Source organism: Metarhizium acridum, assembly GCF_019434415.1.
Source record: "Metarhizium acridum strain ARSEF 324 chromosome Unknown scaffold_13, whole genome shotgun sequence".
In the NCBI taxonomy this organism is placed as follows: Eukaryota; Fungi; Ascomycota; class Sordariomycetes; order Hypocreales; family Clavicipitaceae; genus Metarhizium; species Metarhizium acridum.
The window spans coordinates 304,896-327,308 of NW_027094016.1; the positions used below are offsets into that span (position 1 = coordinate 304,896).

The 22,413-nt window shown below is 54.1% G+C and overlaps 8 protein-coding genes across 10 annotated transcripts; 4 read left to right on the forward strand and 4 right to left on the reverse strand.

The window, feature by feature from the left end:
* Positions 1-53: 53 nt before the first annotated feature.
* On the reverse strand, positions 54-650 carry J3458_002722 (uncharacterized protein; the record flags this gene model as incomplete). Its single annotated transcript, XM_007815056.1, has 1 exon — positions 54-650. The coding sequence occupies one exon, from the start codon at positions 648-650 to the stop codon at positions 54-56; it is 597 nt and encodes a 198-aa protein (XP_007813247.1).
* Positions 651-865: 215 nt separating this feature from the next.
* Positions 866-1,165, reverse strand: J3458_002723 (uncharacterized protein; the record flags this gene model as incomplete). Its single annotated transcript, XM_066117336.1, has 1 exon — positions 866-1,165. One exon carries the CDS (start codon positions 1,163-1,165, stop codon positions 866-868), a length of 300 nt encoding a protein of 99 aa, XP_065977120.1.
* Positions 1,166-1,955: 790 nt separating this feature from the next.
* J3458_002724 (uncharacterized protein) lies at positions 1,956-3,701 on the forward strand (the record flags this gene model as incomplete). Its single annotated transcript, XM_066117337.1, has 1 exon — positions 1,956-3,701. One exon carries the CDS (start codon positions 1,956-1,958, stop codon positions 3,699-3,701), a length of 1,746 nt encoding a protein of 581 aa, XP_065977121.1.
* Positions 3,687-5,643, forward strand: J3458_002725 (uncharacterized protein). Its single transcript, XM_066117338.1, has one exon. The coding sequence runs from the start codon at positions 3,712-3,714 to the stop codon at positions 5,383-5,385; it is 1,674 nt and encodes a 557-aa protein (XP_065977122.1). The 5' UTR covers positions 3,687-3,711; the 3' UTR covers positions 5,386-5,643.
* On the reverse strand, positions 5,043-10,109 carry J3458_002726 (uncharacterized protein). 2 transcript variants are annotated; one of them, XM_066117339.1, is made up of 3 exons: positions 9,475-10,109; positions 9,168-9,311; positions 5,689-9,109 (listed from the first exon to the last, which is right to left on the reverse strand). In XM_066117339.1, exons 1-3 carry the CDS (start codon positions 9,545-9,547, stop codon positions 6,480-6,482), a joined length of 2,847 nt encoding a protein of 948 aa, XP_065977123.1. In that variant the 5' UTR covers positions 9,548-10,109; the 3' UTR covers positions 5,689-6,479. The 2 variants fall into 2 exon arrangements, with proteins under 2 accessions (XP_065977124.1, XP_065977123.1); XM_066117340.1 differs by having other exon boundaries at positions 5,043-9,109; positions 9,168-10,109.
* Positions 10,110-14,243: 4,134 nt separating this feature from the next.
* Positions 14,244-17,753, forward strand: J3458_002727 (uncharacterized protein; the record flags this gene model as incomplete). Its single annotated transcript, XM_066117341.1, has 3 exons — positions 14,244-14,566; positions 14,664-16,039; positions 16,126-17,753. The coding sequence occupies 3 exons, from the start codon at positions 14,244-14,246 to the stop codon at positions 17,751-17,753; spliced, it is 3,327 nt and encodes a 1,108-aa protein (XP_065977125.1).
* Positions 17,754-18,600: 847 nt separating this feature from the next.
* On the forward strand, positions 18,601-20,860 carry J3458_002728 (uncharacterized protein; the record flags this gene model as incomplete). The annotated part of the gene is made up of 5 exons (XM_007815052.2): positions 18,601-18,734; positions 18,799-18,879; positions 18,947-19,486; positions 19,557-19,787; positions 19,876-20,860. The coding sequence occupies 5 exons, from the start codon at positions 18,601-18,603 to the stop codon at positions 20,858-20,860; spliced, it is 1,971 nt and encodes a 656-aa protein (XP_007813243.2).
* Positions 20,831-22,343, reverse strand: J3458_002729 (uncharacterized protein). Of its 2 annotated transcripts, XM_007815051.2 has the most exons (2): positions 21,995-22,343; positions 20,831-21,918 (listed from the first exon to the last, which is right to left on the reverse strand). In XM_007815051.2, exons 1-2 carry the CDS (start codon positions 22,106-22,108, stop codon positions 21,121-21,123), a joined length of 912 nt encoding a protein of 303 aa, XP_007813242.1. In that variant the 5' UTR covers positions 22,109-22,343; the 3' UTR covers positions 20,831-21,120. The 2 variants fall into 2 exon arrangements, with proteins under 2 accessions (XP_007813242.1, XP_065977126.1); XM_066117342.1 differs by having other exon boundaries at positions 20,831-22,343.
* Between the last annotated feature and the right edge of the window lie 70 nt (positions 22,344-22,413).

A 22,413-nucleotide genomic window follows, 5' to 3' on the forward strand; every position in this document is an offset into this window, starting at 1 on the left:
ATCCCAATCATTTTGAAAAGATGTCCCTTCGCTAATCACGACCGGCCAAGCACTCAAGCCTTTGGAGAGTCGTAATGCGACCAATGTTCCTCTCTGACCCTCCTCAAAAACCTCTCAATAAGCACAAAAAGTCCAATGGCCACGCCTAGACAAGAACCCTCCACAATGGCGGTAATCTTTGCCGTCGGACTCCAAACCCCGTTCTGCTGCGAATAGACCCCCACCATGGTCGATACAAGACCGGCAAAACAGTTGGCAGTGCCGGGAATGAGCAATTTGGTCTGCAGCCAGACATAGTTATCCAAATGCTTGGAAGCGAGGAAGGCCATGCCGGCGACGGATGTTGCGCACGCAATGGCACCGATGACCAACAATGGGATGTTCTTGACGGACTTGACAATCATGCCGGCGGCTTGGTTCTCTAAGCTGTTGGAGTGGTTGTTCTCGACGGATTTTCGGATCGAGGTAAAGGTTCCCGGGAAGAACAAGAAGCCGCCGAGGAGGAGCCAGACGAACAAGGCGGCGAGGGCGTTGTGCAAGAAGGGTATGTCGTCCATTCCCAGGAGCATTTGGACATAGCGGGAATGCATCGTGTTGCTGCGTTGGCGCTGCAAGCGCTTGGCTTCCGAGTCGCGTTTAAAGCAGAGCATGTTGACGGGTTGTCGATAATGTACACGGAAATAAGTTGCTGGATTAAATCAATAGATGGCACAGCCGAAGAAAAGAAGACGAAAAAGAGAAGATGTGCCCGCGATATTAAGGACCGTATGAATCACACGCACAAGACAATGACAAAGGAAAAAAAAACATGTTTTGCTGAACACTTCATCAATTCTTACGGGGTGGGAGGGCATGAGCGCTTTATCTACGCGTATTCTTTCAGGTAAGATGCATCTCCTCGACTCACAAGGCGCTTAGTGATGCGGCTTGGAGTCATATTGGCCGTTTGGGTTATACCACGATTGTCACAGTAAGCGCTGGGGATGCGAGGTTGGGTAAAGGACGTTGGCGAGGAAGCAGAATGGATTGGCTGGGAGGTCTCGATGTTCGGCGGCGCAGACGGGTAGATCGGCGAATCAGGAACTGAGGTGGGCTTGATGAAGGCCCTTTTTGGGTCATTGACGAGGTCGACGACTCCTTTGGCGACTGGACGGCGTTTCAGCATCTTTTTGTGTTTACAAGGCGTCCGGCGTGGATTGCCCCCCCTTTTTTTTTAAGAAGACGGTCAACCCTGGTCTAGGAGTAGCCGCGGCCGTGCGGTATAGATATCTTTGTATCTCCCTGGTGGTTGGTGGAAGGTGCCTTTGACATCGACCTGACGGAACCGACGGCGACACAAACGGGTGTGTTCAGAGTATACCAGACCTTGTATGTACTTGACAATAGCTGGGCCCGTGACTTTATTTTTCGGCACGTGCGCTTGATGCGCGGTGCCGGATAATGAAGAGAAGCAGAGATGAACAACAGGCAGATTCTGGGCTCCTTCCTTCAATGCTCGCAATTCAATCATGAACAACCAGGCAGGAGCAAGACCGCACGCAAGTTCAGAACACACAAGGCAACAAAAAGGTGGGTCACGGACGGCAGACTTGGTGAGGAGACAAACAAGCACCCAATCACAGCACGCCTTCCCGCCTAGTGGGTGAACAGGAAGGAAGGGAAGGCCGCTCCTGCCATGCTGCCAAACATGCCACTACTACGGAGAGACAGCCGCTGCGGAGAGTTCATTGGGTCACGCTGCCAACCGCCTCCAGTTGATTAATTTTGCCCGAGACGTCAATCAACAACACCATCCACCACCGCGACCAACCCCGTCATCGCATACAGCTCTGCACAACCGCAACCGCCGGTCCTCTCAACGAGGCGAAGGAGCTGTCAGTCGAGCAGCGATGACTTCGTCTAGCGACGGCCGCAATGGCCCCGAGCAACCGCTGGATACGGACGCTTCCGCTTCCATGTCCGCAGTTGCGATCGTGACCGCGCCTGATGCCCTCGGCGAAACCACAACGACTGCGACTTCTGTCATCCCCGCGGCCGACGAGGCAACTCCTCAGGAGGCAGCTACTGCTACTGCTGCCACCACCACAGACGATTCCGCGCAGCCGGCCAAGGACCCCGTGTCGCCTTCAACCCCGAAGCGCAATGGTGACGCGACCAGCGCCACTGCACCACAAACCACCCCCGGGCCTGCCTTGGAAACCCCGATAAAAAACCCTCGCAACACTACCTTCGACCGGCCTGTGCCAGATGCTCCAAAGGATGCTGATGAGGACACTGAGATGTCTGGCCAAGCTCAAATCCAAGCAGAGTCTTCGCAGCAGCAAGAGCCGCAACCTCGATCTGAATCTCAACCTCAACCTCAACCTCAACCTCAACCGCAGCAGGAGCAGCAGCCTCCTCCTCCTCCTCCTCCTCCTCCAAACGTGGCCAGTGTTGCTACTAGCGAACAGTTTCCTCCCTCTACACCCTTTACTCCCGCACAGATGGCGAATCTCGACCAGCATGCCTACATGATGATGGCTCTTGCGTCCATGTCTGGAGCCCAGAATGCCTTGTCTCCGCCGCCCACAGTTACGCCATCCCAGGTCACACTTCCGAATCTTCTCGATGCCGAAATGAACGGCACTGGGGCAGCGAGTGCTTTGCGCCAGGCCAACGCAGAAAAGGGTCTCGAGTCCTTTGCCCGCATCGAATTCGCAGACAGTGTCTTTCAGATGACAACCTATGCCGTGATTATTGGTCGTGACCAGCGAGCCTTGGAACAAGCACGGCGTGACGAGAAACGGGCAGACGAACACCAGCGCAGGGTAAAGGAAAATGCAAGCAAAGGTCTGCCGCCGCCATCACCCATTCGCCACGACCGAAGCAAGTTCAGTAAATCCTATGTCAGTGAGGAAGGTGGAATGCTGGGTCCAGAGTCTGATAGTGAGGGGAGTGGACGGCCGCCCAAGCGACGGAAAACGAGCACCAACGGGTCTTCACAGCCGGAAAATGAGGAATCGCAGGAGAACATCATCTCAAATCGCCAATATGTGTCACATACCCCTGGTGCGGCGGCTGTCGATCTAAGCTCCCTTCGGCCATCGCCTTACCACGTTCCGTTTATCGGCATTCACTCCCCGGGCCCAAACATTGCCGGCAAGACCAAAGCTATTTCTAGGGAGCATCTCAAGATTGCTTACAATCAGCAAGAGGGTGTTTTCGAGGCACATCCTCTACACAAGAATGGCTTCTTTTGCGAAGACGTACACTACAAGAGCGACAAGGTCGTGTTAAAATGTGGTGACCGGCTGCAGATCAAGGACGTTGACTTTCGGTTCATCATCAATGGCGTTGAGAAGGGACGAACTGGCGCAGAAGAGTATGTCGAGGAGGAGCCAGTGCCTAAGAAACGGCAGTCTCATGGCGGAAAGGAAATGAGCTTTGACTTTGAGCAATCACACGGTAATGGGGAGGTTCAGGATACTAGCGACGAACTGTCTGATGTCGAGATTAGCCCTCCGGCAATGTCTGAGGGGGAAGAAGGCGAAGATGAGGGCGATGGCGAAGAGGGCGAGGAAGGCGAGGAAGGCGAGGAAGGCGAAGAGGGTGACGGCGTCGAGCCAGGAGATGACTCTGAACTGAAGAATGAGTCGACCGCGGAGCCCGATCTCGCACTACTACAGATACCCAAGAAGCGAGGGCCTGGAAGACCGCCCTAAGAATGGCATCATGTCGAAACGAGAACAACGCCTACTCAGGAAGCAGCAGCAGGAGATGGCAAAGAAGACTCTTCCGCAAGCCCCTCCCGTCGAGCCACCAATCAAGCGCAAGGTTGGTCGACCAAGGAAGCACCCTTTGCCAGAAGATGGTGGCGAACGTCCAGAGAAACGCAAGTACAAACCGCGTAAACCCAAGGAAGAGTGCGGCGAAGGCTCAGATGCGGAGAGAAGAGCAAAGGAGAAGAAGGAGAAGAAGGCTCGACCCAAGTCGCCTCCCCTGGAGCTCAAGATTGAGGACTACACAGACGAGCAGCTCCAGAAGCCGAACAAGAATTACGGTGTCCTCATTGATGAGACTCTAACAGCCGCCGGTCCGGATGGCCTGACCTTGAAGCAGATTTACAAGAGGATATGTCAGAGATATCCCTGGTTCTACTTTCATACAGAGACAAAGGGCTGGGAGAGCAGCGTCAGACATAATCTTATTGGCAACGAAGCATTCAAGAAGGATGAGACAACCAACCTGTGGTCACGGGTCCCGGGCGTTGAGCTGGACGCAGGAAAGAAGCGCAAGGCCTCGTCCCCCGATAGAGTCCTGGCAGCTCAGGGATATGGACCTTATTCCTATCCTTACAACGCCGCTCAGCATATGCCTCCGGGAACCGCTACTGGCTATCCTCCGGGCCAAGCGCCCCCAGGGTACCAGGTCCCAGGATACCCAGCTCAGCCTGGCCAGGTACCTCGCCCTATGCAACCATACCCAGCCGCACCAGCCCAACCCGGGCCGCCCAATACCCTGCCAGCACCAGTGGCTGCACAAGCAGTTGCTCCAACACAGTTGCCCGGATATGGACCTCCGCCCGCGCCGGCGAGGGCACAGCCTGGTGGTGCTCAGCCAGGAGCATATAGTTCTCCTTATGCGTCAAGACCGCCTCCGCCCCCGTCGAGCGCCCCAGTCAAGACGGAACCAGGTCGAGCACAGCCCGGTGCGGTAGCAGCCGCGCCGGCGCAATTACCCCGACAAGTTACACCAGCTGCTGCGGCGGCTGCCATTGGTGGCAAAGCCGCACCCAGCCCGGCGGCTCCTCAACAAACGCCCACTCCAGGTAGTCGCCCAGCGGCAACGCCGCCTACCACTGGGCCTCCAAGATCCGTCATTGATCCTCGACTCCTAGCGGCTGTAGTCGGACTCAAGAATGGGCTTGTCGAGAACCTGAAGAAGGCGCGCAACCCCAAGGCTGAGGCAATCGTCATGTCCGCCTTGAATCGGTGTCTTGGTCTGAAGAAGGAAGCGACGGAAAACGACAAGATGGAGGCCATCTGCATCAGGGGCATTCATCAAGTGATTGATGGCTTCAACAAGAAGAGTCCGGCGTCAGGAGGGTCCACATCAACGGAAAGGCCGCCCATCCTCGATCCGAAGGTGCTCACCTCGTTGAACGGGTTCAAAGAGGTGTCCATCAGGGCCATCAAGAATCGACTGGGAGAAGCCCGCGCCGAGGTAGTGGCGCTTTCCGCCATCGACCGCGTCCTCGGCCTCGCTGACGCAAGCATCGTCCCCCCGAGCGGTGACGGCGAGTCGGCAGCAGCATCGAGCCTCAACCTCGAAGGCGTGGAGCAGCATCTGATGTCGTCTATCCGCCAGCTTCTCATAGGCATGAACCAGAAGATCAGGGAAGCGTAGAATTCTACTTGCAAGGTTCTCTTTTCTTTTTCTTTTTTTCTTTTTTTGTTGAAACCAACAAGTGCCGCCTGTGGCTTGTTTACGGCGTTGGGAATTCAAAGCATGGTGTTGGGAAATAAAAGGTCACGATGACTGTTTACACGAGACAACGACCCCAATTGTGTAATTTTCCTTGTCTGCAGGGTCGGCTTGTGGCCTTGCGGGCATGTTGATCTGTGCCTTGGTAGCGTGGCGGCGTAGTTGAATATAGTATTTACCGTGTGTGCTGGTCCCGTGGTGTTGTGTGCTTAGTGTCTGGGTAGGGCTGCCTTGACTCCTGGATGCGCGGTAGTCTGGTATGTGTCGTGACCAGACGGTTGTGGTTGCTGGATTGCGGCCGGTTTAGTATACCATGGACGTCTGGTTTGCGCATACCCGTGGGTATATTATATGCTCACGGGTACAGGGTACAGGGTATGGAGTACTTGGATTGAATCATGTTTATCAACAAAGCTATTCCCAGCCGTGGGCCGTGACAGTCAAATGCTTGTAGTTAGAATCTACATGGTCCCCGACATCTGGACTCAATGGTCTGCCACATGCTCGAAATAGGACCGGCCTCGCATTCCAAACTAGCCCCAGCCCGACATCGACCCCTGGCAGCAGACGTGCCTTTCTACGCCAGCCAGTGCAGTCAGAAGGACCTTGACAGAAGGGCCGCAGGGCCAGGGTAACTCCACTGAATTTACACCCCTATGCAGACAAGCAGACGGGACACCACATAGCATTCACAATGCACGAGTCGAATGGACCTCGAGATGAAGCAAAATGTAAGCTCGTCGCAGTAAAAATTGCACCCACGTAAATTGGCCATGTACCATACGCCTTCGAGCCTCATCATTAATTCTTTACCGTGACATTCCATAACGCTCATACCATCTAGTGAAATATAAAGTTAAAAGGGAGGATAAAAAAAATAAAAGGGGCCAGAATCGAAAAAATAAGATAAAGACACAATAAAGAAAATGTACATGATGACGTTTCCATTCCGTCGTAGCTTTATCAAGACCTAGTATGAGAGAATGTTTTTACCTCCTCTTGCGACAGAGCACAGCCTATGCGCTCTGGGGCGGAGCTTCGACTTCGGTTGGTGCGTTGGCTTCGACATTGACAGAGACGCCAGCGAGTTTATCCATCCCCGACACGCCGCTGTCGGACTCACCAAAGATGCCCAGGCTGTTGGAGGGTTTGGTGCCTTCGGGCTTGGACTCGTCCTCGACGGCTTCTTCCAGGTTCATTAGGGCTGGGGGCCGGTGCCGCATTTGCTTGGCTTTGGTGAGCGAAATCGTCTTTTGCTGGTACGTTGTTGTGATGGGCTGCGTGTCGTCTCTGTCAATGGTGGCCTTCATCAACGCCGCCATCCAGAGACGGCCTGCTTGGATGTTGGGCACGGCGAAATAGTGCACTGTGGTCTTGGTGAAGTTGACTGCCCTCGAGAGGCCAGCTCGAGGCGGCATGAGCTTGAAGATGAAGACTGACTCGTTACCCTTGTCAAAGTCGTTGCCCGCGGCCGGAAGGCTGGGACCGCCAACTGCGCCCGTGATGGTGGCGTGCAATCCTGTTAACCGCTCGTTGTCTGCGGGCAGGACACGGTGGAAAGAGATATCAATGAGACCCTTCTCCTGGTCATCCTCCTCCGAATAGTAATATGCGAGACGACGGCCCTTCAGAACAAACAGTCGTGGTTTCCACGTCGTCATCAGGTTGGAACTCCTCTTCTTCATCCATCCATAGTAGTCGGCGCCTTCCTTAGCCTGCAAGGGTGGGATTTTGAGGAGACCCCGCGTGTACGCGCTGGTATCCTTCTTGTTCTTTCTCCCCTTGCTCTTGTTTGCTGGTGTAGAGTTGAAGCTCTTGCCAGTGGCGGGGGATTCAATGTCAAGGCTGGGCTCCCCAGATGCCGTGCTTGATGTAGCCCGCCCAGGAGAGTCGAGCCCAGGTTCGTGCGTTGTCATATCCTTCGATCTATTGGTAAGTTTGTCTGAAATGGCGCGCATACCTGGGCGGCCTTTGCTCATGGGCTTGTTGACAACTGCGGACAGCCAGTCCGGTCCGAATCCCGGCTTGCCCGTCATATTGGTTGGCGACACTGGCGATCGGGTAGGGTTCAATCCTGTATCTATTCGGGTAACGATTGGTGCAGGCGGACTGTCTTTGGCTGGGGGGATGGGACGAATAGAGTCCGTTGTGTTTGTCGAGGCTGTTCTCCTATGCGCCGTCGACTGCACCCCGTAGTATTTCTGAGCGGCTGGCGACAGAGGAGCATCTCTAAAGGAATCGACACTGCCAAACCTGGAGTGTCTAGACAGGGCTGTAGCACTGCGAACCCGCTGCTCCTCGGCATAGCTCGACTGCCTGGAGTGAGTAGTTCCATCTCGCTTCTTCAAGACATTGCGCCGTCTTCCATCCGTCTCCGTACCAGAAAAGTATCCCCGATCCAAATCCACCGCCGAATCTTGAAGGTCTGGGTCTGAGCCGGTTCGCGAGTCATGTACTCCAGCGGACGAAAGAGGTCGCGCAGCCGTCTGTCCAAATGCGTTTCCAAGCGTCCAATTTCGGTCAAAGGATGCTTGCTTCTTGTGCGCTACAGGACTCAGCATTGTTCCATTGGGTGACAAGGCAGGAGGCGTCGTTCCTGGGACAACTCCTGCCATTGGTGGAGCCGGAGCCCGATAGTCTGTTGAAGAATGGCGGCGTGACTGGTGAAGTTCTCTAACAGAGGCCGCCGAGGGTCGTTTGGTGTGGGTAGGCCGGGTTGGGCTGTCGTGAGAGCTGTGTGCCGAAAGTGGTGACTTTAATGTCGTAGGGCTGGCCTTGGCTGTCTGACCAGAAGACAATCGTTGCGCCGAAATGCGATTTGAGATGGAGGTTGTGGCAGTGTTGGTCCGGCTTCTCGCTCCTCTGCCATCGTCTGAGCCGATTTCGCTGCCCCATGTCCGTGTGGTTCGCCTAGTCTGGTTGCTGTTGGCCTCGTCTTGAAGGGATTTGATCTTGTGCCAAGTCTTCAGTCGTCTTCCAACTGAACCCAAGTCAAAAGCCTTGATGAAGAGGGAGCTCTGGTCCATTCCCAAAAGCACCTCACCGGTAATTTCTTGATCTCTGAATACTTCGCAATGCTGTTTTTCAACACCGACGGTGAAGAGATACTCTGCAACTTGGTCTGCAGTCCACGACTCCACCTCGGAACGACTGTGCTCGCGGTCCTCCTCTTCATCTGTCTCCTCGCCCTGAACGTATGACATTCTGTGGTCCAGCGGCATGCTGTACTCGCTACCAGAATCGTTCACTCCAACCGGTATTCGTAGACCTCCGTTACTTGGCGAGCCTCTCAAGTGCGTAATGTGCTCATTGATGACATTGAGCGTATCGTTTAGCACCTGGCTGTCCTGGTTCTGGTTCGGAGTACGACGCGTTTCCGGGGCAGGCGAGCTGGACGTGGTTATGCTCGGAGAGGCCGAGGTTTCGGACTTGATTTTTAGGGGCAATGATGTTGTAGACGACTCCACGACGCTCGCAGGCGGCTGGCTCGGGACTGGCTCTGGGACTGGCTCTGGGACTGGAGTCGAATTTATCGGAGCATTGGCAACACCGAGCACGTCGGCATCATTGTCGACTTGCAGGGCGGAAGCCGGCGGCAGAGAGGGGGCCAAGCCAGGTACGTGCCTTGGTGCTGGACGGGTGTATACTGCCGCAAGATTAACACTGAATACAGACCAGAGTCAAAAAGAGGGCAGGGCGCTAACCTTCGGGGAAGAGGCCAGTGTTGTCGTTGACGAGGTTACGGCCCAAAAACCATCCATCACCAAACTCGTCATCACGCTCAATCAGTTCGACCCTGTCGCCTTTGGACAGGCTCAGCTCATCGGAGCTTCGGGCTGTAAAATCATCTATTTGCAGAGCACTGCATGTGAGCTTGTCGACCTTTGCAGCTTTGGTCCACCACCATCACCAACAATGGGACGGACGGGCGGGAAATGCCGATCAATAGGGGGGTGTGGCGGTTTGCATCGCAAAGCGCAGCACGAGGGAGGGAAGGGAAGGACAACGTACGGATAACTACCAGGGTATCGCCAACGTCTGGACGAGGCGGCGGCTCGCTGAAGCCCCGCGTAGCCATGGCCATGGTCGATGGCTGTAAACAACCCGCCCGGGGAAGGTCTTCCAACCCGCCCGGGGAAGGTCTTCGGGGAAGGTCTAGGAAGGCGTCGATGGAAGGGGCGAGATTGGCGATGTAGTCAAGGTCGAGTGTTTTGGCAACAAATGTGACTGAGACACGGGCTGATGACGACGTGGGGAAGCAGCTCCCTTTCCGGGCTAGGTTTCGTCCGTTCCTCCAAGGTGAATGAATGCCGCTAATAATAACGCAAGTCGGGGAGGCAGAGAGACTTGGGCGCAAAAATGCGATGTACAGAAAGTTACCCGAGGCACAGTCAGCGCCATGAGCATGAGACGTCAATGGTGCGTGAACGAGTGACCCCGGTTGTGGTCCTTTGGGGGGGCGGGCGCTGGGGATGCTGGTTCCGGCTAGGGCTGGGAAGCACCAAGGAAGTTGGGATAGACCCCTATGTCTGATAGAAAAGGAACGAGTGCTGCAGGTTGCCGTGTCGGGGCCTGGTTGATGGGGGACTACTGGGCAGGCCAAAATCAAGATGGTCCCAGGTTTTGGAGGTTGGGATTCTTCTGGCGTCGGCTTTGGTATGTGGTCTGTTTTGGTGTCTCCTTTGGGTCTGGTCTTTGCTGAGTTTTTCGCGGCTCAGGCGTGGCGACGACCGAACAGGCTAAGCGCCATCGCCGCTGACTGGGGCCTACACGCCCGGGCAGTCAATTAGTTCCGTCCCGCGTGGGCCAAGACATTCAAGTACCGGGTACTTTGCACGTCCAACCATGGTCGCTGGTTTTGCACACATGATTCGCGCCGTCTCCTTTGTGCTCAAGTACCGGGGTACATGTGTGAGTCGGTCTACTTTCGCCTGCGCACCTTCCCAAGTGTTGAGGTCTTCAGGAACCTGGAAGTCGATGGCTCCGATGTTTGGCAGAAAAGCCGTCTCAGGCAGCCACTTGCACCATTTGCATCAGCTCTCCGTATCCCGTATATAATGCCAGCAGCCGCAATATTACTCGACATGACGGGTCACTAATCGCTCTATGGAGTGTGCGCCAAACTGGTCCCCCATCCCGCTATCCGCATGTGACAGCGACAGCCCCGTCGGCCCAAGAAAGTCATACAGTCCATCTTGGATCCGGAGCAGAAGTAGCAAGCGTCAAAGACTCAGTACTGGCGCCTTTGATACTCACTGTCTGGCACAAGGTATTTGTAGCCCTTTGCCGGGAGCTTAAATCATCCGGGAGGAGCATTGCTACGGGGTCTGAAACGTGGAGTTGAACCAACCATCCCGTGCTTACTATCCCCCGTATCCAATTAGTTTCATGTTATTTCATCATTACAATTCATTGTGCGTCATCTGCTGCCACCTGCTACATCAGCTAAACTTGTCCCTGCGCCTGATCGCCTTAAGTGCCGAACAGGGTGGGCTCAAACTTCCCGGATTGAGTTTTCGCTCGGTATATGCTGAGCTCCTCGCCCAGACTAGGCTCCACGTCAAAAGTAAGAGCTCGGCAGTTTCACATACAGTACCGATTCAACTGTCTGTGGGTTACTTGTCTTATTTTACTTTTTCTTGAGGGGGCCGCCTTGTCAGGACCGAGGGCTGGTCCAGTCCGCCGTCGTTGTAGAAAGAGACCAGCATCTGGTGCCCGCCGCCAGACTCGCGTTTCCCTGCCCCGGAACTCGAAATGGCGTTTACAACAGCCTGTCTCGGGCGCTCCAATTACAATATGATTCAAGTCTACCTGGATTTGTGATATGCCCCCAAAATACCATTATTGCGTCCTGGCACAATGGCTACAGTACCTCGTATCACCATCACTGCCCTGGCGTGTACTGGTAGTGGTACACGAATGTGTTAGCAGAGACTTTCCTAAGCTGCAACGTGAATCCAAGCTGCCAAAATCCTCAACTCTTTGAACCTCGTTTGTAGATGAGTATATGCGATGATTGCACCTTTGGATATAGAAAAGTCTGGTCCGTCAGACTGCGGGACAAAAATGCAATCAAAGTCAGTGATTGGGCTGCGGTTTCTCAACTCCATAGAAAGAGCAATCATCACGTCCTAATTGAGCTGGTGAGAACAGGCCTCAATTGGAAGGCTGAAGTGGGGGGATCAAATCTTTTTGAAAGGAGCATGAGCTCACCCGAGAGGAGCTGTTCATTGGAAAACGCATAATGAGGGACGAGTACGTCCCTGGCCAAAAGTGCCCGTACGAGAGTACCGTCAAGAGTGAAAGCTTGGTTTTCGAGGCATGAAGGCTACGTAGTGATGGCTTGAGATCCGGTACCAAACAGAACGAGTGATATCGGTGAAGACACAATGTCCTACTACGCCGGTAAGAGCGGGCTAGAGGGGACCTTTCATGAAACCTCGTGTGCGCAGTCTACAAACATCATATCAATTGTTCATAGCCAGTATGGATGTTGGCCCAAAACAGTTGCTTCGCTTTCTGTGTCTGCTTGATTGTGAAGACTTGTTCAAGGGGAGAAATACACCTACGAGGTTGGTTTGCAAGGTACTTATTTGTTGTGTGAATACCAGAATCGCTACTAGCTACGTCGTGAGGTTCCCATGATGAATTCAAGTCGTACCGTGGTTCCTCGCTTCCGCTCAAACTACCATATCTCGTCCAGTGAATGCCAGAGCTCATATGGTTTGAACAGTAAACTGATCTTGATTGAATCTACATATGTATCTAGCTAGGTCTACTAGGCCCACTTTATAGATACCTACCTAGGTAGGTAGATACTTGAGTCATTCAATGAGGGGTGTCATCTATATTGAGGTTGACCGACTTAATAGGATCTGTGGCGTAAGGGCTGTCGCCTTTTCGGCGATACCGATCAATAGCAAGCTTCTTCCGTTGACATCATATCTCAGCCATGTAATAAAAGGTCACCTAACGGAGACATGTGCCTGGACTATCAAACTGTGAACCCTTCGCGTAGAGAAAGTACAAGCCGGGCTACAAGGACGTTAGATGGCACACAGCAGGCAATACACGTCCATTACAACCAAGCAGACCACACCCATCCCCACGTAAAGAGTCCTCGTTTCCATATGCTGTTTAAGGACTCGCAAGACGAACGATTATTGGGGCCAGATTACAGATACCTCGACTTTCATGACGAGATAGCCGCCCATAAATCACGTGAAACTGCAGAGTAGCCCTTGGTTGCGCACCTAGGTTGTCGTTAACCTTCTTATAGCTAGCTTCAGCTAGAGTTTGATACGGCGATGGCTGGTTTGCTATTGTTCTCGATGACAGTCCTCGGCACAAAATGTAGGCCCAAAGAAATCATTCCAGAGCACCGTGGGCCTTTGGGTGACGTGGGCCGTTTCTTTTCGCCCTTGTCCATAACTCACCAGGTAAGGATTTGTTTCGGCCTGTCATCGTCGTCGAATTCGAAAAGGGCTGGATGAATAACCCCGCCCATACTCAAGGCAAACATTTCGGCACCTCGTACTTTGCGGTAGGGCGGTCGGAGCCCTAGACGTTCTGTGAGAGGGTATATATAGTATTTGGCTACTTCCGATTGCCCAACTAGGCAGGTCAACTCGATATATTAGCATATTGCACTTATCGCACTGTAACAAGATTGGGTTGGTCGGTTGCTTCTGGCGGGTGCTCCCGCGCATTGACATGTCCTGGTCAGTCTGTTCGATCTGTTGGTCCGTCGGTCGGTCAAGGCTCAAGCAACGTCGCTGGTATGGTCGTCCAAGGCCATTTTTGCCGGTTGGAATATCGTGGCCGAGGTGGCTTTGCAGAAGACGGCAGACAATCCACACATCCTTGCAGGCGCATGCCCAGCCAGACTCACCTCGTTCAGGCCACCATGTGGTTGGTGTGATGACTCTGATGAGCCAGATGGTTTCACAACGTCGCGTTGGGCGCAAACAGCGTGGCCAGCACGGCCCGGTGAACTGCCTGCTCAACAACTCTCCGATCGGTGACGAGGAAGAAAAGGCCAGCATAGAAACACATGCTGCTACCTGGATGGCTGGATGCAAACATCAATGATGACTGTGGCCTCGAGGACCTGGCATTTGGCATCGGCATCTACCTAGGTAGCTCCTTGCAGCGAGTCGAGTGTGAGCCCAAGTGCGCCTTCCGTTCCAGGAGACAGCAAACATTGGACAACGGGCGTTTCGCCTGAGGTTTTGTGCCAGTGGACCTCTTCGCGACGCCACTACGGGGGACTCCGTACAGTCGAATCCTTCTGTGCGAACAGCATCGTTAATCATCCATCCGTGTTTCTCTTGTACCTTTTTTTTTTTTCTTTTGTTCTGTTCTTTTCGGCATCATTTCACATCCATCCCGGCTGTCCCGTCTGCGACGCAATATTGCGCCCGAATACGCACGCCTCTTTCGCCAAGCAAGTTTGTCCCTCCCGAGACACCACGACATTTTCACGAGCCGCATCGTGATCTGTGAAGCTGGCCTTCCATCCCCCTCCCTTCAGCAAACCGACTCTCCAGTTCCGAGCCCGACTCACAACAGGGGGGGTGAACTTGTATTGCGCACGGTATTGCCTGTGCCGTCTGGTTTCCATTTGACTTCTGCGGCTTTTCCATCACTTTTGTTTTGGCTACAAACTCTCCCGTCTTCTTGCGCAGTGGCACCTTGCAGATTCCCACCGGGCAGACCAGGACCGCTCAGAATGGTTTATGTACCCCAAGTTTATCCAAATTCAAGGTCGAGACAACGCCATGTCAATATCTACACCTTCTAATGGGAAGAATGCTCCTCCCTGCGACCATGATGCTGAGTCCAGGCGAATAGGGGCAGCAAACGAAACTAGCCTTGCCTTCATTGGTGGACACCAACCGACATGGATGTTATCCAGCTCTGCTTCTTCACTGCCCACGAAATGCCCAACGGGTATACGTAAGAAGAAGCACTTCTCAAAGCCTGTCCCCAATAAGCTGTCGCTGGAGAAAATTATAAATGCCACTGTGCCAGTACGGCAGGCTCAAACAAAACAAGACTCACAACCTTCACCTGAGGTTGTTGAGACTAGCAGCACAGACAGGTATGTACTTTCTCCAATATATCTTCATTTTCCTGCCGACCCACCGTAATTGACAGTACTATATACTTACACAATTTATGGTTTGACATGGCTCCAGCCTGCCCTCATTAGCCGAGAAATCCCCAGAGCGCATATTGTCAGGCCAGAGCAACGTTGAGCATGCGTCTTCGCCTTCGCCTTCGCCACCTGCAGCACCGAACCCAGTGAACTCGGGCCTGGTCACAAAAGAAAGTCCTCAGGTTGGATCGAGCGGGCCGTTCCCATCACCAGTGTCGAAGCCGGTGAATTCAGGCCCGGTGACAATAGAAAGTCCTCAGTTTATATCTCGCGGGCCGTTTCCATCGCCACCACCAGCATTGCCCATGGAATCTAGAAACCCACAAATAGAACAAGTAGCCGGACAGGTGACTCTGCAAGATGCTTGTGCAAATGACGGCCATGTGGTGAGTGATACTGCAATACCAAGGCCTCACCTCGACCGAAGCTTGCCTTATCGAAACTCCGGCTCCTCCCATACACCCGCGATATGTCAAGCTAGTCCGCCATTGCCACAGCAGGACGGCAGCTGGCAGCAGCCGGCGCAGCAGTTGCCACGGCAAATTACCGTGGGAGGCGCCGTCTATCAACTGATGGAGCCAGCACCCGTCCCAAACCTGAATAAACCTCAACTGCACACAAATGCCCCAGCCTCGATCGCTTGCGGTACTTCACCCTACCGGCACCCTCCAGACATGCAGGTTCAGCCCGGCATGAGTATGCATCCAGACAACCTGGCTATATGGCGCCAAAGGCTCGTCGAGTATATCAATCATCCAAAAGGGCCTAATCACGACGCTACCTTCCTGGAAGCATGGCGCTGCTCTGCCCTGCTAGATGCGTGCCAATTCAACGATGTGTTTTTCCTAGCGCTTCATCAGTTTTATTGTCTTTGGTCAATAAACCCAGGGTTTCTTTGTTCCATTCTGCCGTCTTCTAGTCATGGCCATCTTGGTCCGTCATTTGGACTACTGACTACTGTTCTGAAGCCCAACACAGATATTCGACAGCATCATTTGTCATGGTTTGCTTACTATCCATACAGTTTAGTGCCTCCGGCCCAAACATACCCATCGTTCAGGGAGACGTCAATCCAAGTAGTGAGATTTCTGGTCTCTTTTGCCCTGAACTGGTCCAAGTGGCTTACTTCTGTTCGTAACAGACGATATCCCATCATGGTACAAGAGTTGAAAGAGTGTTTTAATTGCAGTTCATTGGGAGTGCAGATCTTGTTGTTCACCTATAGCTGGAGACTTCTTGGGGCTGGAAATAAACTCATCGCCGAAGAATTCGGCAACGTCTTCCAGGCTGATCGGGAGAATGAAAAACAGGCGGAAATGCACCCCGGTTCGCCACGTGTGCACGAGACGCGAAAAAATATCAGACAGAGTTACATCACCATCACAAACCATATGATTTCCCAATCTAACATTACCAGTAAGTGAACTCCTTAGTTATTACCAGTATACTCCCACTCCTCCTACCAGCCTCTCACGGTTGCCCAGTGCTAACAACTGGCGAAGTGGCGGCTGCCAGATTCACAGCTGCACAGACTGAATCAAGCTCTGTTGCAAGTGTCAACCAGAGCTACAACCCAACTGTACTATCACCGGTGACTTCAACCGCTTTCGCCGCCTCTCTTTCACCTCATGACACTTCCAGTCCTGGAACGCAATTTGTTCAGGGCCAGTCACCAAACGTTCCCTGGCAATCGCAATTTTCACCACCCAACGTGATACCACAAACGCGTGCAGTAGCATCAGCTGCCCCAGTTGGTCAGCATCCACGCGAAGCAGGGCTTGTACCAGGTCAGACTCCAATATCCGGGCAGCAACGCTTGGTGCAAAGCCCACGTATCAAGACAACTAGTCGTCACCTCTCTCATCCCGGGTCGTTGGTCGGAAGACCAACCTCTCAGATAGTCAAAAACAGAAGTTTTTCTCTTGAACGGCCGTCACAGAAGAAACTTGTGGCAAACACGCATGCTGTAATGGCACGGGGGCGAAGTGCCACTCCAAGAGGTAGGCTCTCAACCGCTCCTCTTCGAGAGGCCGACTATCCTCGGAGCCAGTACGATTGGACTTCTGTCCAATCCGGCCTTCATTTAGCCCGCTCGCGCAGTCCACAGAGAGTCAGTGCCGAAGGACCTGGGACCCGATACTACCAATATCTTGATCGCTTTGCCGTTAAACCAACAGTCCTCTTTCGTCAAAATGGAGCCATTCAAACTTTTGATTTCGCAGTGACGTCTACCGAATTCGCAGAAAGGTCGCAGCTCCTACGCGCTGAAGAGGCCAAAGTACACCAGTACCGACAAGGGGCGCTGCGATATCGCCTCAGACTAAGCGGACAGCTCCCAGAGAATAAAACGACATGCATTGCCGACTGGGCTTCATCCCCTTGCGTCTGGCCACTAGAAGTTTACATCAAGTTCAATGACGAAGCCGTGTTTCCTCTAAGACCACAGCATTTTCATCAAAACCTTCCAATAGAGCTCACCGACATGATACGACAAGGGTTCAACACAGTCAAAATCAGCTTGCCTGAGAACACTGAGAATTACAAGGAGACTTCAGTCTATCATTTAGCCGTTGAGGTTATAAAAACCATGGACCATGAGTCGACATTCGCTATGGTGATGGAGCTGGAGGCTTTTAGTGTTGAACAAACAGAGAAGGAGATCGAAAGGCGTCTGCGGCCCGATGACTCTGACGACGTCATTGTGCAGGACGACTCTTTGTGCATATCGTTGACGGATCCATTCAGCGCCAGCATGGTCAAGTCGCCGGTTCGGGGACTGCGTTGCAAGCATATCGAATGCTTTGACTTGGAAATATGGCTTCAAACCCGTCGTGGCAAACCTTCGCAGAGCAAAACGGAGCCCGCGCTTGCAGATGGATGGAAATGCCCTCTGTGCGGCGAATATGCAGGGCCGCTAGGCCTTCGCATTGATGCGTATTTTGTGAGGCTTCGAAAGGCATTGATTGACGCTGGGAAGGGGCAAACAAAGAGTATCAGAGTCACCCAGGATGGGAATTGGACTGCTATTGAAGAGCCAAAGGACGATGATGATGGAGAAAACGACGGTTCCACACAGAAGTCGCCGCAAAAGAGGGCGGAGCCTGCTATTATTGAGATTCTGGACGACTAAGGAAAATCGACATGATGATGGATGGACTTTACATACATGAAGTACAGAGTACTGAGGAAAACGGTTCGGCAAGAACTACTATGTCCTCTTTTGCAATGGCAAGATGATACAGAGACCAATAAGGTAGCGTGGGTTGACGGATGGCCAAGTCCATGGATATTTCAAGACATATTTCAAGCTTGCCCTGCCAACGTCGGCGGGTTTGTGAGATAGAAAGGGCGAAGTGGCAGGATTCCCAGGAGGATGAGTCCAAGTCTCAGCCAACAGCAACGGCCCGGGCGTCACCAGCTAGTCCTGGAATAAAGATATAGCACAATTTGATCAACGATATGTTTATTTGAGCACACGTTTCCGTTGTTGCCTAAATCGGAAAGTCGGCATCAAGTGCCGAAGGGTTGGGCAAGGGTCCAGGAAGTCGTCACTAGATCCAGCTTGATGGGAAATTCGGGCATCATGGACTGGTGGCCAAAAGCTGTGATAGTGCAGTTTTGGTGGGGCAGTTTTGAGATACGGGGTACTTTTTTATAGGCGCATATTTGCGGTGGCTCTATGTATTCTATATCCCGCCCAGCTTCACTGCACCACATCTTAACCCGACTCACTTCCGGGCAAAAATCCTCCGACCAGAGATGCCAACCAGTCGTGAATCGCGGTTTGTAACCCAAATAAGACTCTTCTCGTCCCAAATAGCTGCTTCACAAATCCCCAACGGATGGACCGACATCGACCCTGGAGTATCTCGACATAGGGCAAGTAATGTAACCTGCCTGCTGTGCCCGACCGGATACGGGAGAGCGACAAAGGCGGAGTCAAAGAGAAAGCATCGGATCATCAGACCATCCACACCATGTCGGAATTGTCGACAACGCGTCCCAGGGCGCAGAGCCCACCCCGACGACAAAGAGCTTGCGTGCCGTGTTCAAAAGCAAAGGCGCGCTGCCATTTTCAGGACAGCAACATTGAGCGCCATGTTTGCGACAGGTGAGAATGCGCGAGTTGAGAGCTGGAAGCCAAGGCTGGCTGACTGAATCTTTGCCCATGGTAGGTGTGAGAAAATGGGGATCCAATGTACGGCGAAATCGTCAAAGAGTCTGAGAAAACCAAGGCAGATTCGGCCATTGAACAGGTGAGATGACCATTTTCTTGGGATTTTTTGATGTTTTGAAATCGAGTTTATTGTTCACACACATTAGTCGAGTGTCGAATTTGGAGAAGCAGATTGAGACCCTGACGGCTGCTCTTGAAGGACAGAATCAGGGGACCTCAGCCAGGTCACCAATGCACGATCTTGGGCTTGCGAATTCCAAGCCTTCTCCCGCCGTACTTTCACCGGAGTCGCCTGCGGCTCAAGCGGGTGAACAAGAAAGAACTATAAACCACCCTTGCCTCCACCAGCATCAGAGACCTCCTCGCAGGGCTGCAAGTGCTGGAGCGCAACCTGGTCCCATATATGGATTGACCTGGCCGCAGTCAGATCGTATCTTGTCCTTGTTCCGAGACAAGTATATTCAGACGTTTCCTTTCTTGGTGCTGGATGAGCGGGTGAGCGCGAGGCAGATGTATGCCGAGAAGCCATTTCTGTTCCGGGTCATTATGCTGGCGGCAGCGCCGTTGCCAATCCCAAGGATGGTCAAGATGAAGAGGAACGTGCTGGCTTACTTGGGACATCACATGCTGGTCGAGGAGGAGCGGCAGCTGGATCTGCTCCAGGGACTGTTGATTTGCATATCATGGTGAGCGCTTGCAGCTACACATGGTGGCTATTCCCTTTTGCTGTGCGCTTGTGCTGATGTGGGAGGTCAGGGCGGATCTACGAACTCTGTTTGACGAGCAAATCACCAATTTGACCTATCTGGCGCTGGGGTACGCGCACAACCTAGGCATCACCAAGATCCCGCCTTCGCTTTTGCGGCAAATCGGCATGGATGATGCGCCAGAGGACTTGCGCCAGACAAAGAAGGACCTCATCACGGCCAAGATGCATTCGATCGAAGAGCAACGAACCTTTTTGGGATGCTACTGTCTCTTGTCGGTGTAAGTGAGCCGCGGATCGCCCTCCCCCAACAACGTGTTATCGTAGGAAGGGGGGAAAGATGAGCCAGCTAAAAACCTCTTGGTGCAGCAACTCGACACTTTTTGGACGGCAAAACCCCCTGAGAAGCCAGTACGTAGACCTCTGCTGCGAGTCGCTCAAGCGCGCCCGCGAGCACCCCTCGGACATGTTCCTCGAGCACAACGTGCGCCTCGTGCAGATGGGGGAGAAGATGTCGGAGGCGTTTGGGGCGGCCAACGACCGCGAGCGAGGCAAACCCTACCTCTTCCTGCTCGACGACCAGTCGCGCGGGTTCCGCGAGGAGCTGGACGCGCTGATGGAGTCCCTGGACCGGCAGCAGCTCCACGACCGCGCCGCGTACTCGCACCAGGTGCCCGCGGACGAGTTCGACAACTGGGAGCGCTTCTTCACGCTGCACTACAACTACCTCCTCGTGCGGCTCTACGAGCCCGCCACGTTCCTGCACGGGATCCCCGAGGAGGGCGGCGCGCCGTCGACGTACCGCGCGCAGTGCCTGCGCAACTGCCTCTTCGCCGCAAAGGCCTACTTTGACGTCCTCTTCACGCTGCCGCCCTCGCAGTACGTGTACCAGTCCATCACGTTCACGGAGCAAATCACGTTTGTGCTCGTCATCACCACGCGCCTGCTGCTGCTCGAGACGAGCGACTGGGACGTGCACTTTGCCCGCATGACGATGAACTTCCTGTCCGTGGTGGACCGCCTCGTGCAGCGCCTCGACGCCTCCGAGGCCGACCGCATCCGCGCCGTGGCCAGGTTCGTCGCGGAAATGGGCGTCGACGCGACGCCCGCCGAGGTCGCCGCCGAGGGGCGCGTGGCCGACATTGCCAGGAAGATGCGCTGGATCAGGACCTGGTTCGAGAAGAGGGCCAACAAGGACGGCATCAGCGCGAGCCAGTTCCCGCAGGAATGGCCGGTCGAGGAGCTGGAGAATAGGGGTGCGAGGGCGTTTGGCATGGGCTCAAACGGGCCCGTCTGGTTCACCGGGCTGTTGTCCAACTCGGCGTGGAATTTTGACGACCTGGAGTTGGGATGATGACGCTTTTTTTTCGTATTTTGGATTTTGGGTTTTGTACCAAGATGAGCGATTCGGGCATGGGAGGCGTGTTTAATTTGTCAATTATATTGCAACACTCTGCAAAATCTATCTCTGTTTGTCCCCGCCACGTTTCATCGCACAGGAGGGGTGGTGAACAAGAAGGCTGAGCGTTTCTTTTCTTCTAATGCACCAATGATTTTACCCATCCAGCTCAGCCATCTCATACATGCGCAAAATGCAACACCCGCCGTGTCTATCTACATCTTGGACTGCCGCATCTGCGGCTTAATAGCAACCTTGGGATGGTCGCCCTCTAGCCGCAAGCCCGTCACTCTCTCCAGCTCCTCGACGGCCTCGTACGCCCTCCCCAGGTGGACCTTTATGGTCCCAAAGCCCTCCTTCCTGGCGGCCTTGAGGTTCTCGCCAATGTCGTCGAGGAACAGCACGTCGGCGGCCTGCACGCCCTCGTCCCAGCCCAGCCGCCTGCCCCTCTCGGAGTGCGCGTTTGCGCGCGCAAACTCGTCCAGCCTGCGCACGGCGAGCCGGTAGATGTCGGGGTCGGGCTTGCGCAGCCCCACGTGCGCCGACGAGACGAAGACGTCGAACAGGCTCCTCACGGGGCCCGAGAGCACGTCCGCCCGATGGAGCGCGTGGCCCGGCGGGAAGATGACCGTGTTGCTCAGCGCGCCGAGAATGTACCGCCCGCTGCTCCGGAGACGCTCCAGGGCCGGCAGCATCCACGGGTCCGGGGCGTTGGACTTGGTCATCATCTCGTTGAAGAGCCACTCGCCGTCGAGCCGCGGCACGGGCGGCGTCTCCCGCGGCAGGGAGGGCGTCCTGGCCGCCTCGCGCGCGTAAAACGCCCTCCAGTGCTCCGGGCGGTGCAGGTCGCTGTTGAAGCCGGCGAAGAAGGCGGCGTCCATGGGGATGTCGCCGCGCTCGAGCCTGTGCCAGTACCCGTTGGGCGCGGACTGGGCGAGCGAGTAGTTTACCCAGCCGGGCGGGATGTTGAGGCTGATTTCATAGTCTAGGATGGCTTGGAAGGGGGACACGACCTTGAGCGATGGTTTTGTGAGTTGGGGTGTTTTTTTTTTTCTTTTTAAATGGAGTGAGGTTGGTGAATCAACTTACACAGACACCACCAATGTCGAATAGGAGGACTTTGGGCTGCTTGCCGGCTGCCATCTCGTCGATTGCTTCTAGGATCTGGTCTATGGGGGGGTCTTCTACGCCCAGGAGAGACATGGAGTGGGATAGTTTTGAAGAGAGATTGGACGGAGGTGGTGCCTTCAAGGCTGGTGCCGTGTCGTTATAGCTAAGAGGACCATGGTGAGTGAAGTGTGTAACAACTGTAGTTGCTGCTTGTTGAGACAACCTCGGCTGCGATGAAGCTAAGATGCCGGGGACCTAGGTTCCTAGGTACCTTGGTGCTGGTTTTGGCGGGTCCAATCGACTGGTGCTGCCTGAGGAAGCAACTTTCCCGCGGCTCCTTGTCTGTCAACGCTTCGACGAGGCATCTTTCAAGGATTAGGACCATTGAGCGATTTTTG